Genomic DNA, 14,417 nt, shown 5'->3' on the forward strand with positions numbered 1-14,417 from the left:
TGCCTGGATGTTTTTGATGTTTTTACTGTCCTTGTGGGAGGCTTTTCTCATGTCCTCGCATGGAGCTGGAGCTGATAGAGGGTTGGATTTGAACCAGCAACCTTCAGGTCAACAACCCAATCTTCAAGTCATCAGTCCTGCCAGCACAAGGGTTTAACTCATTGTGCCACTGGGCTAATCCCAGGCTATTTTTCAGAATATGTCCTGAGGTGGATTTTCATTTCTAAGTGGGACACACCATAGGGGGCAACAAAAGCATATTTGATTTTGAAATGCAGCTGTGGATCACATACAGCTATGTAGAAGGAAGTTATAGAGCAGGAGAAATAGCTCTAAAGATACTATATATAATACTAGCTGTGCCCGGCCACGCGTTGCTGTGGCTAAGTCTGGTGGTATGGGAAATAAAGTATTGAGGAATTGGTGGTAGTTAAGGTAAAGGGTAAAGGTTTTCCCCTGACATTAAGTCCAGTCGTGTCCGACTTTGGGGATTGGTGCTCATCTCCATTTCTAAGCCGAAGAGCCGGCGTTGTCCGTAGACTCCTCCAAGGTCATGTGGGATGACTGCATGGAGCAGCGTTACCTTCCCGCCGGAGCAGTACCTATTGATGCACTCACATTTGCATGTTTTTGAACTTCTGGGTTGGCAGAAGCTGGGGCTAACAGTGGGGGCTCTCTCCGCTCCCCCAATTCAAACTTGCGGCCTTTCGGTCCAGAAGTTCAGCAGCTCAGCGCTTTAACACGCTGCGCCATCAGGGGATATTATTTCCTAAAGGTTGTGAATATACAATATTTCTGATTGTTTTTTTTTGTCTGTTGGAGGCAAGTATGAATGCTGCAATTAGGAAAAATGATTAGGATGTAATGGCCTTGCAGCTTTAAAGCCTGGCTGTTTCCTCCCTGAGTAATTTTTTTGTTGGGAGGTGTTAGCTGGCCCTGATTGTTTCCTGTCTGGAATTCCCTTGTTTTCAGAGTAGTGTTCTTTGTGATATTTTATGTGTTTCTACTGTCTGTGGCCCTGAGAAAACAGAGGATTTGCCAGACTTTGATGATGGGAATATTTTGTTGGGAGGTGTTAGCTGGCCCTGATTGTTTCCTGTGTGGAATTCCCGTTTTCAGAGTGTTGTTCTTTATTTAGTGTTCTGATTTTAGAGATTGTATTGTTCTGTTTTATTATACCACATTAATTTTTATATATTCTGATTTTAGTGTTTTTGAATACTTGGAACCAGCTTGTATTCATTTTCACAGTTGACCGCAACACAATAATAATAATAGTAGTAGTAGTAGTAATAATAATGACTTTGGTAATACGCAGTGCTTCACTCCCTTCTCAGCTTCCTTTCTGGAATAATCCTTTCTTGGGAGATGTTAGCTGGCCCTGATTGTTTCCTTTGTGGAATTTCCAATTTTCCTGCTTTCAGACTGTTGGTCTTTATTTACTGTCCTGGTTTTAGAGATTATATTGTTCTGCATTATTCTATCCCAGTAATTATTTCATATTAAAGTAGAATCTCACTTATCCAACATTCGCTTATACAATGTTCTGGATTATCCAACGCAGTCTGCCTTTTCATAAGCAATGTTTTTATAGTCAGTGTTTTAAATTCATTGTGATATTTTAGTGGTAAATTTGTAAATACAGTACAGTAGAGTCTCACTTATCCAACATAAACTACATTACTACATAATGCTATGTAGTAATTACTGTATTTATGAATTTAGCACCAAAATATCACAATATATTGAAAACATTGACTACAAAAATGTGTTGGATAATCCAGAACATTGGATAAGCGAGTGTTGGATAAGTGAGACTCTACTGTAATAACAACATAGCATTACTGAGCATTGAACTACTTTTTCTGTCAAATTTGTTGTATAATATAATGTTTTGATGCTTAATTTGTATAACGATTACCTAATTTGATGTTTAATTGGCTTTTCCTAAATCCCTTCTTATTATCCAACATATTCACTTATCCTGCCGGCCTGTTTATGTTGGATGAGACTCTACTGCATATTGATAATCTTATATTCTTCACAGCTGTATAAAAGGCACACTGAAGTGGATTATATGGTAGTGTGGACTCAAGATAATCCAGTGGAAATCAGATAATATAAGATTATAAATGGGTTATATAGCTGTGTGGAAGGGCCTTGAGTCTACACTGCCATATAATCCAGTGCAAATTAAATAATCTGTGGAAGAGACCTAAGTGAGGCCTAAAACTGTCTGTCCCCTAACTGAACCCTGGCTGTCCCTTGGCTGAATTGGTTTCTAGGAGACGAAGTGGGCAGAGATTAGCCCTCTAAACTGGCAGCAATTGGATAAAAACAATTATTGCTCTCCCTCTAATTAGGACTTTATTTTTCTTTTCTTTTTGTTGTATCTTACTGGAGCCGTGGATGATGGGTTGTGTTGTCAAATTTCGAGGTTGGGCGGCCTGTAGTTTTGTTGTTTTGTGGGTTGCCCTGATGCCATCACTCATTTATATATATAGACTAGACAGCAAAGATTTTTTAAAAATTGAATGGCGAGAAGTTTCCTATTCACCTTCCATTCCAAGCCTTGAACACTTTTCTAATCAGAACTTGGAAAAGTTGCTTTTTTTGACTGCAGTTCCCAAAATCCCCAACCAAACATGGCCGCTGACACTACTAATGGGGGATTCTGTCATCTCTAGTCCAAAAAGTTATAAGGGTTGATTCTAATGACTATATGAAACTGCTACATTTTATCTGCTTCTGACCCCACTACCCATCTGAGTTCCATAAATAGTGAGTGGACTGAGGTCCAAATGTTGTGAATTATCTATACAGTTAACATTGGGCATTATTCACAACTGTGCCCTTGTAAGCATGTGGCACAGAAAAGACATACCAGTAGCTTAAAGGTGCTATCTGATCTAGATCAGATCCACATTTAAACAGAATTAATTACACAGTCCAACAAAAAAAATTGGTGTCTTGGTTTTTAGGTCTGTTCCTGGCGTTATCTGGGGCACTGATTTAGAAAATTATACTGGATAGACTGAAACAGCTTTAGTTTCTTAGATATGATTATTATGGTTTTCTATGGGTGAAAAGATGGAGACTGATAGATGGCATATGTTCTGTATTTCAAAATTTACAGCTGATAGAAGGTAACTGGTGCAATTTTTGGAATCAGCAGGTCAAACATACCCAGAAACAGGTCTAACATTTGAGGCACCAAAATATGTTTTAGCCAGCGTAATCAGTGTGGTTAAACAATCTACAATAAGCAGAGAATTTTCTACAATAAGGAGAGATGTTGGATCCCAAACACTATTCAAATGGAATAAAACTAACCACAAACCTTAGTGTTAAATGCAGCCTATGGTGTCTTTCCTTCAGTAAATCTTTTACAGTAAACATCACAGAACCCAATAAATACATCTGAAAAAAACAAATATAATTAATGCTGGAGGTATTTTTAGTATAGAAAAGCCATCTCGGTGACTTCAGTATGACATACAAAACCCACATCCTCATGGGTCATGGCAAAATGTGCTAGCCAAGTTGTTTCAACCCCCATATCATAAGGATAAACTGTGGTTTACAGCTGCCTCTCTGCTTCCATTTTGCTTTTCCCTCCTACATAACCCAGGCAGACAAACACTGCATCTGGATCCCAAAGCATTCTAACCCGCCATTTAAAAAATATGCACGATTTTTAAGAATAGTTGCCCCATGTGTGAAACCGCATAGAAATACCCCCACTGTATCAATACCTCTCCCCAGAACACTTTACTACAGTCCATGTGTAGCTCCAGCTATTCCTATAGACTAATTCCAATTATTAGTCACAGCAAAAGCAGAATCACTGAATAAATGAGATCTGTTAAGTGAATACTGATCCAATATAATACTTGGGACCAAGAACTTGATTTAGCCAAAAGTTGTCTCCTGCAAACAAGATTCAACAGTCTCTTGAAGGCAGAGCAATGACTGTGACTCCAAACCATGGTTTCTTTTCTGCTTCGCTGGCCAGCCATAAAGGATACCTTGACAATTAAAATATCACACCAAATAAGTTATGCTTTTGAAACTATGGTTTGGCATTATATGTGAGATTTTTAAATACCCTGTTTTAGATTCACTTCAGAAAATAATGTTGGAAGTACTCTGGACTTATTTTGTAGCAAAAGGAAATTAGAAACTGGGAGGGCAAAATTATTATTCAAATGCTTACAGTCATATAAACAACAGAGAGGGCATTTGCAAAGCAGGACTTACAGTTCCCTGAGATCTATCTTTAACATCATATACAGAAAGTTTTATTTGCGTCATCTGATTAATAAGAGAGTCTTGAAAAAAGGCAATACTGCTGAGAAAGATGGGATTGCTTGTTCCCTACAATAAAAAAAGAAATGAAAAAGTTAGGAGGGATACCGTGGTATCAGTTAAAATTAAGCACCAGCAAACATGGCATTGCTTACCTCGATAATTTCTGTCTGTGCATGCTTTGTCCAAAAGGCCTGAGGAGGTGTAGTTACGCTCACTGCTACAAAACTATTTGGCTTCCTATCTAGCGATGGAGTAAGCAGCTCACTGCAAGCTGTAGAAAATAAGCTGGGTCATTTTTCCATATCAAGGCACTGTCACACAAATACAATATGCCAAGAATAAAAGGAGAAAACTCTGCATGTTTCTCACTTTTCTCCTTTGTTCCTACCTCACTGACAACATTGAAACAACATACAACATTGAAACTTGATGATGATCATTTCACACCATTAGCACTTTTTGTGGCACCTTGTAGAAAAACACCTAGGCAACAAAAGACTGTTTCCTGTCTAAAACCAACAGTGAAAAAACAAGCGAGTTGGAATGTGACTCACAAAGGTAGAAATGAAATAATGAGGCCAAATGCTGTTATGTGCTCTTTATTTTTTTGCTACAATTTGGAATGACTAAAGATTAGAAGGAAAGGAAAGAAGTGCTATGCTATGTCCTAATGCTATATCCTAATGTTTAAATGTTGGTTATGCTTTATGCTTAATGGTTTTAGTGATTTTAACTTATAGTTCTATGTTATTGTTTGATATTATTATTTGGCTTTCACATGTATGTTCGGCATTGAATTTTGCCACTGATATGTTGTAAACTGCTTTGAGTCCCACCAGGGGTGAGAAAAGCGGTATATAAATACAGTAGATTCTCACTTAGTCAGACACTCGCTTATCCAACGTTCTGGATTATCCAACTCATTTTTGTAGTCAATGTTTTCAATATATCGTGATATTTTGGTGCTAAATTAATAAATACAGTAATTACTACATAGCATTACTGCGTATTGAACTACTTTTTCTGCCAAATTTGGTGTCTAACATGATGTTTTGGTGCTTCATTTGTAAAATCATAACCTAATTTGATGTTTAATAGGCTTTTCCTTAATGCCTCCTTATTATCCAACATATTCGCTTATCCAACATTCTGCCAGCCCGTTTATGTTGGATAAGTGAGACTCTACTGTACAGTAAATAAATAAATAAGTGGCAATACAGTATGCATTTTCAGGTGACAGCAAACACAAATTGCCAGAGCAAGAGCAATGAACTTTAGTCACTGAAGGGTGCTAACCCTGAAGAAGAGGACTTCATTGGTGAGGATATAATTAGGAATTGGCTCATTTTTCAACAGCTCTGTTTTTATTTTAGTATCTGTCCCTCTGTTTGTATTCTTATTGTTTTTTTTTATTTTGTCAGTATATCAACTTGTATGGTTACTTCTTATTACTTCTGTCATTAGAAAGATATAAATATTAGAATAAAACCTTTTTCAAAGAGTTAAAAGATAAGCGGATACTTTACAATTTTAAAAATAAGGGCTTATACTAGATATGATTACACGAAGAGAAGGAAGAACTGTCATATTTTTTACAATACCAACATGCATTTTTCTGTGAGCTGCCCCGAGTCTCCTTCGGGGTAGATGGAGGCAGGATATAAATGAACTTATTATTTATTATTATTATTTGCTATTTTGCACAGAAATGAAAACTGTTTTCGACAGCATCTCCCATTAGCCCTAGTCAGTGGAGTCAGTGGTAGTGAGTCATGGGAGTTGGGATCATAGGAGGCCAACAACACAGGCCCCATCCTTCCTGAAGGTTTCTCCTCTATATTCTCCACTTTCTTGACACTTCATTTAACAAGTCACATGTCATACAGGACAACATTGTGATTGTGAATATCAGCCTATACAAATACAATGTTTGCAAAATATACAGTCAATCCTACACATTTGCTAGGCTTAGCGGTGAAGCACCCTTGAAAAAGTGAAAAACATGAATAATTTTATTTTTATTTATTTACTGTATTTTTACCTCACTCTATCTCATCCCGAAGGGGACTCAAAAACACAATTTTTAAAAACTTAGAAATAACAACTCTTTATGCATCTCTAGGTTCTTCAGTGCAACCCTATGGTCAATTTTGGCCAGAGGTTGACTAATATGGTCTCTCTAGGTTACCAGCATGATGCTATAGTCCACATCCACCAGAGGCTGACCATACAGTTGTACTGGAGCACCCAGAAATTCCTAGAAAGACTGTTTAATCAAATCCAGAAAAGTTAAACCTGTAAATGTGGAGGGCTAGCTGCACATTTCTCTCTTTCTCTCTCCCATTCTCTTTTTCTCACACACACAGAGAAGTACTTACCTAAACTGAATTCTAAGATTGGCTCATCGGGATCCTGGATATTTCCTACAAAGAAAAGCAATTAGTAGAAGATCAATTATAGACTCTTATGTAGTTGCAGAGCTTATATACTGGCATCCCAAGGAGTTTTTTATTTTTCTTAAGGCATAGTAGGTCTAATAGTTAATGCTCTCCCTCCCTCTCTCTCTCTCTCTCCCCCCCTTCTCTCTCTCTCTCTCTCTCTCTCTCTCTCTCTCTCTCTCTCTCTCTCTCTCTCTCTCTCTCTCCTTCCATGCAGTCATATAACCAAGAATATCAAGGCAGAATAACCCACAATATCTGCTTTGAACTGGGCTATCTGAGTCTACACTGCCATATATTCCAGTTCAAAGCAGATAATGTGGGATTTTATTCAGCTGTGTGGAAAGGGCCTCTCTCTCTCTCTCGCACACACGCATAGTCTCTAGCTTGCATCCATAGCTGTTATTTAGTATGCAAGAATCAGCCCTAGCAAACTAACAGGCAAATCCAATGGTTCACGCAGGAACATTTACATCCATGAAGGAGCCATTTCTTCTACCTCATCATAGATGTGGTCCTACTAAAAGTAATACCTTTCCTAGAGTGGGCTTCTGTTTTCAAGAAGACTGCAGATTAAATGCTGTCATTTGCATGCTTCATAAACACTTCATATTTCTCATTTACCACCATTTTCCCAACGATCCGTTTTCAAACAAGCACATTTTCTCCATGGACACATTTTGTATTCACTGACTCACACAAACACAATCCTGGAGCCCTTCCCACTCATAAACAGTGTGCACAACTCACACCTATATCTGCTCGCACCCACCCAGCCATGGAAGGAGGTTGAGTGGGCAGAGGATGGGAGTGACAGTGCTTTCTCCAGCAGCCCTGCTCACATGTTTGCCAAGAGAGAAAGAGGGAGAGCAACACGGAACTGGTTATTGTCCTGAATACCCACCATAGCCAAGCAAGTGTGGGAGTGAAGACTGGTCCCAATACTACATGTTGTATTATATGTGGCATTTAATTCTGCCATTGTGTAAGACCGCTCTGGGTCCCCCTGGGGGAAAAGAGTGGTATATAAATAAAATAAATACATAAATGTGCAATAGATAATTACTGTACCATTATTCCAGCTTAACTACTGTGCTTCCATTCCTTTGAAAGCATTCCTTGAGCAAGGCTTGCCCAACCCTTCCCTTCACTGCTGTTGGTCCAGGAGTTTTGCCCCATCGTCTTAATCTATCTCTGGAGTAGGAAAAAAAATCTTACATTTTTACATTTACATTCACAATGAAGAGAAGGGTTGGGTGAGCCTTGCTTTGAAAGGGAGGAGAAGCAATGTAAAAATGTAAGATTTTTTCCATATTAAAATGTAAATGCAGATTTGTTTTGCTTTCAGAAAGAAAAAAAGAATAAACTAAAGCATATAAGACAGGATGCAAAGAACCATGAATCCCCAACAGATTCCAGACAGAAGTATCTTAAATAGTAAACACCTTTCCCCATTACACACATAAACATTTACAACCTTTTTTAATGTATGAGAAGAAAAATCTTGCTTAAGGAGAAAAATGCTTTTTTAAAAGTTCCAATGGGTATTTTCAAGCATTTAGTCACACACAGAGTAGTTCCCAGTGGAGACCAGTTTGTATCATCTTCAATTTCTGGTCTGAATTTATTAATTTTAAATCTGTAAGGCACTAATAAGTGACAAAAATGCAAGACTTCTTAATTAGATATAAGGTACAAGAATTTGTAATTACAAAAAGACACAGTATATGGGTCTTTTTATGCTTATTCCACGCAATGTGGAATGTTGTCCCTTACGTTCTGCCTACTCTCCTCCACGCTGTCCTGCTATCTTGTCTGTTGATCATAGCTTTGGGATAGGAGAGATACATATCAGACTGTGTGTATGTGTTTCCAAACTATCTTTTCATCACCATCATCTGGGGAAGAGACTCAAAATTCAAACACTAAAACAAGATTCATGAAAGATATATTACAAGTGTGAGAACAGAGAGAGAGAGAAAAGGATAGTCACCTGTCAGAGACAAACCTATCATGTCAGAGGCAACATCGATCGTTGAAGCTCTCTGCATACTGCGGGATTTTGCACCATGCCGAGGGCTGAGATCTCTTAATGACATGTTGTCATGGAGCAGAAACCTCTTTTCACTATCTGACCACAGCAATATCTTCAAGAAGGGTCAAAATGCAGCAGCGTGTTGTCTTCACTTGCAGCCCTTATAATATTAGCATGCTATGGCATGAAAACAATAACATACACAAAGAATCTAAATTAGGTTGCATGACATGCTACTTTGAATGCATGCTTTACAAGGAGTTTAAAAGTATCATTAAGAAGAATTTATTGACAGCACATGATGGAAAAACAGTATTTAAAATCAATTTTAGCATAATACTGACTTCAGTGTGTATCTACACAATCTCTATGGCGAAGATAAATGAACATAACATATTAAAGCTGCTGCATCACATACATGCGCACAAGATCACATATACATTACACTGTAATCTTATGGTTTGGTATGAAATTTAAATACTTATATTTCACCTTAAACCAGTGGTTCTCAACCTGTGGGTCCCCAGGGGTTTTGGCCTACAACTCCCAGAAATCCCAGCCAGTTTACCAGCTGTTAGGATTCCTGGGAGTTGAAGGCCAAAATATTTGGGGACCCACAGGTTGAGAACCACGTCCTTAAACCATAAGATTTCAGAGTGACATAGAACAGTAAGAGCAATATTTATTTATTCCTTTATCATTTATATCCTGACTTTCTCCCACTATAGTACCCAAGATGGCAGTGTAGAGCATATACTGGTAGTTAAATATAGCTAAAAGTGTAAAACATATAATATAACTTAAAACAATGTAAACAATGTATTAAAGCTGATCTGTTGTTCATATGACCTTACGCTGACATAACCAGAAATTGACCTTAAATCAGTGAAGAAAATCTATTTGATATGAAAATTAAAATTAAAGTTTGTGTCACTAAATCTGCATCTGCTACCATAAAACGATGCAAGAAAACAAATGGCATTTTACACATTGGATATAATCCAAACCAGAGCTTTCCAGACAATTCATGTTGGTGACACACCTTTTAGACATGCATCATTTCATGAAACATTAATTCAGTTTTACTAGCAAACTGGATAAGGACACACACATAAGCTGTAACAAAATGTATAGGACACAACATATCTCATGAAAACTTTGCATTTATATTTTTTAAAATATAAATGCATTGCTTATCTCACATAGATTCAGAGGTTTCTTGTTACATTTGTGTGACATACCTACCCACTGCAGTCAACACAATAATGTGTCGCAACACACAGTTTGGCAAGCTCTAATCTAAACTATGATTTGTTGTTATACAGAAAGAATTCGGCATGTTTCATTTTTCCAGTCCTTTCTCCCATCAGCTACTCTCTTCCAGGATGGCCACTCCATGTTGTGTACACTTACATTTTATATTAACCATAGGGTGCCATGCTATGTGAACTCAAAAATAAGCTTATGATTGGTTAGGTTAGTTAACATGTAAACATAGCTATGAAGATGCCAGCTTTATCAGGTTACGCTTTGAAGAAGGTGGCTTATTTCACATAATCTATGTTTACACATTCAGGTGCCATGACATTTAACTAAAATGCAGTTTAGTTAAATGAAAAAGAAATCTAAGCCCAAGGGTGACTAAGAGTAATTCTTGTGATATCTAAATAAAGCCAGTTGTGACTCATGGACTGAAATATCTCCATGTCTGTCTATGTGCCTGATCTTTTAATCTGATGCTGTTTTGGGGGGTGGGGTATTGTAGACAAGAGATTGACAAAATACACCCCACGTTTGCCTTGCAGGTCCCTATCCCTGCTATGCAATACTCTGCATTGCTTTTTTTAAAATAAGATGCATCCTACCTACACACCTTGTTTACAAGTAGTCTCTAGAAGCCTCTTGCAAGTGTGATACCACTTGTAAAGAAGCTATGTGAGGAGGGTGAGTCTTGCTGTAATCGAAAAATAACACACGGAGGAGTACTGCAGCAAAAACAAAATTTGGCATTAGCAATGGGGATAGGGCTGCCAATAGCCTATTCCAATCCCTAGATGGGAAATGAACAGGTCTTTTTCTGACAGCTGCCTTCCACTCATTCAAAATGGCTTTCTCCCAGCCACACTCAAAAGAGCTCTTTTTGCACAAGTGTTCAGGTAGGGAATGAATTGAGTTGAGTTTCTGTGCATGCAAAATTATCTGCTGTACTCCGTGTCCATCTAAGCCACAGTGGCACAATGGGTTAAACCCTTATGAACTGCTGACCTGAATGCTGAGTTGCTGACCTGAAGGTTTCCAGTTCGAATCCGCAAGATGAGGTGAGCTTCCACCTGTCAGGTCTAGTTTGCGGGGACATGAGAGAAGTCGCCCAGTAACACATCCGGGCATCCCCTGGGCAACGTCTCTGTTGAAGGCCAATTCTCTCACACCAGAAGCAACTTGCAGTATGTTTTCAAGTTGCGTCTGACATGATTAAAAAAAAAATCTAAGGAGCATCCAAGCCATGTCAGAGTTAAAGAAAGGCTTGAATAACTCAACAGCATGCAACAATGCAGGGCACAGCACAGGGCACAAAAATGAAAGCAATAAAATTAAGCACTATAACTCTAACCAGAAAATCATGAAGTTGAAAATTAAAACCAATAATAATAAAAGTATCAAACTAAATAAATTGCCCAGGATCACCGAGCTATGCATCCATTCAAACTGTAAATCACAACTGAATGCAAATTTTCATAGTCTGTTTGATGTTTTATTCAAAGCACTTTCGTACTTACAGGAGACTATTATCCTCTTGTGTGAGATTATGGTATTGCATCTCTTAAAGGAGGTATTTTCCCATCTGGAAAAAAAGAAGTATACAAAGGTTCAATTGATCCAACAGCAGCCCTAAAATTGATATTGATTTTGAATACTTCTATTTAGTGTTCCATTTCATGCCTGTGAATCCAACTATTGCAATAGCTTTAGGTCTGCAAGAAGAAATTCAAAGAGATTCAACCATAACCTGTTTAGAATTTTGTCAGCCGTACAGCCTTTCCTTTTTAGAACCAGCACCAAACAGCCATAAAAAACAATGAATGTTATGTGTAGGAGGAATTACATCAAATTATTCCTTGGTGAGTAGTATGAGAAGGTAGAAAAAAAGCTGTAAGCTTGATGAGAATAAGAGTTGTTAATTCCTTTTCTAGAACTAACTCTTCAAAAACACTTCTATACCCTCTATTAAAAGTTTTAGATGTTGTTTAGCTGCAATGAGACATTACCAAACAAAGATATTTATAATAATATTAAAAACTCTGATAAAGTTTCTAAGATGCCCAGGAGCTCTTTGAATCAGCACAATTATAATACTATGATTCTAGTTTAACTACCATAGTTTCATCCTATGAAATCCTGAGTTGCTGCTAGAAATAAAAACAGAAAGAAAGCTGTGCATATCTATGTGTGTATGTAACCCACTTTGTTTTATGTCATAGGAAGAAAAAATATCTCAGTTCTGTGGCCTTGTTCCACTAAAAATATGTGCACGTGTGGAGGGGATAAAATATAAACAGACAAGGCAAATAAACTTTCCCACCTTGTGCTTAGCAATGTGAAGACTCCCTCTCTTAACCCCCTCTCCCCACTATAAGCCTATACCTAAGACACCACACGACTTCTTTTATATTTTATCATTATTGAACTCTATAAAATGAAGGCAACTGTACATAAACCTATGAGTTTCAGTAACCTCTTTTGAGCAATTCCAGATTGAATAACTCAACAGCACACCCTGTGTGGGAACCAGAGATGAAACAAAGGATCTTCCTGGATCTCAGCAGGAGTCCATCTGCCCACTGCCCAGAACTTCTCCTTTGGGGATCTCAGCTAACACAGAACAAAAGTCTAGGATAAAACTTTGAGTGCCACCCCATCAGCAATAGACATCTTTGGAACTCTTTCTTTGTCTTCCTAGCATAGGAATATGTCTGGAACAACAACTCCCACGGTTTTCTCCAGCAGGATCCAGTATCTGCATAACCCTGTCAAATCATCTTTTGGACTTTTGTCTACAGCATTCCATTGTACACACCATGGGGTTGGGTTGGCCCCCTAGGACCTCTCCATCCCCAAGACTGCCTCAGCCAGCCCACTGGAAACCCCGGGGCCTCCCTGCCCATCTGGGAGGAGATCCCTGGCTTATCTCACCACCGCCTGCTCCAATCAGAGTGCACACAAGCTTGGACCTGCCTCCTGACCAATCAGAGGGCAGGAGAATGCTGGCTGGCTTCTCGGCGCTGGCCAATCAGCGGAAAGGGAAGGAGTTTCAAAATGTAGCAATGTTAGTGCATGAGAATTCTTGCGTATAAAAATATCTGCTTATGATTTACATTTGTACCCTTTGAGCATCCATTGCTGTATGAATGTCCCTTTTGTGCAATAAATAAAGTTTCTGTCATTTGCCTTCAACCTGGTGAGATTCCTGGTTCCCAATTCCTGACTCGAAACATCTGCAGTTAGTGAAGTTGGTAGTGAAGTCAGTAATCACGGGACTTAGAAAAACTCCAAATTTCTGGCATCACTAGCAGCTATATTAAAATATGGAATTCTTAAATCAAGAAGTGTAAATCTTATCTAAAATCAACAGTCCTCAATGATGAGATTTCTTAAAGGCTTTATAATTGGCGGTGGGATCTCATCTCAATATTAGGATCCAACTGTCCATCCATTCTCCACACATTTTCTGTGTACTGGTCAGATAATTATTGTAGCTTCATTAAATATCTTTCAAGTTTGCTAAACTCAGCAACTCACCATTCCGAATTTACTTGGTGGCAAGATGATGTTGAAAAGACTGACCTGAGTCCATTGGTTATACCTATGTGTAGATATTCTTATCCCAAATAAGACTATCTTTTGTCAGATTGTCAGAAACAGCTTACATTATAGAAGCATTTAAGCTAAAGTTAACTGGTCCTGTTGTAGCAATATTGCACAAATGTCTCATATCACTGCACAATGTCCTCCTCTCTAATGAATGTCTGTCGCTGGAGACATGGTTTTTGACCCCTGTCTGAAATTAATTAGTTTCAAGAAACCCATTTGGAGGCTGGACTATAATCTAAAATCAATCCAAATTAAATTTGAAAGTACTAAACTGAAAGCTATCATACGCTGACTAGTGATTCAGCATGCTTTGGAGATGGAGACTCTCTCTCTCTCTCTCTCTCTCTCTCTCTATATATATATATATATATATATATATATTCACAGCAAATGTCTAGCCTTCCTTGCTCTTTTATTCACTAATTCCTATTCTAATTGACATTATCTCCCAAATTATCACATTCTAATTACTTTAATTCAAACTCAATAAAAGGCACAGCCACAACCACATTACTGAAAGAAATAGCACTTTCATTTGAGCAGAGATGTCTCTTTGCCAGAATAGGACAAACAGATCGTTGATTTGCACAAACTGGAGTCTGAAAGTCCTATGTTATGTTTCAATACCAATTTAAGACAAAGTTATGAAAGTAAGAGATGCTAAAAAGCAAAGCAGATGCAAAATCAAACAATAAATGTCTGCCTTCAGTGGTTACCCCAAAAGTAATTCATGTACAGTATTTAGATGATCCACTTCAAAGTAT

At 38.1% G+C, this 14,417-nt stretch overlaps 1 protein-coding gene across 14 annotated transcripts in view; it reads right to left on the reverse strand.

Moving 5' to 3' along the window:
• inpp4a (inositol polyphosphate-4-phosphatase type I A) overlaps nucleotides 1–14,417 on the reverse strand; it is a 114,135-nt gene that overhangs the window by 55,466 nt on the left and 44,252 nt on the right. For 13 of the 14 annotated variants that reach the window (XM_062977267.1, XM_062977266.1, XM_062977270.1 and 10 more), the window contains exons 2-7: nucleotides 11,562–11,626; nucleotides 8,743–8,961; nucleotides 6,690–6,734; nucleotides 4,464–4,582; nucleotides 4,261–4,377; nucleotides 3,341–3,420 (exon numbers count right to left, since the gene is read on the reverse strand). In XM_062977267.1, the coding sequence (XP_062833337.1) occupies nucleotides 3,341–3,420; nucleotides 4,261–4,377; nucleotides 4,464–4,582; nucleotides 6,690–6,734; nucleotides 8,743–8,848 (467 nt within the window). In that variant the 5' untranslated portion in view covers nucleotides 8,849–8,961; nucleotides 11,562–11,626. Of the gene's footprint in view, nucleotides 1–3,340; nucleotides 3,421–4,260; nucleotides 4,378–4,463; nucleotides 4,583–6,689; nucleotides 6,735–7,653; nucleotides 7,756–8,742; nucleotides 8,962–11,561; nucleotides 11,627–14,417 lie in introns of those variants that run through there. The other variant, XM_062977273.1, reaches the window with a different exon arrangement.

Source organism: Anolis carolinensis, chromosome 3 (assembly GCF_035594765.1).
Source record: "Anolis carolinensis isolate JA03-04 chromosome 3, rAnoCar3.1.pri, whole genome shotgun sequence".
NCBI lineage: Eukaryota > Metazoa > Chordata > Lepidosauria > Squamata > Dactyloidae > Anolis > Anolis carolinensis.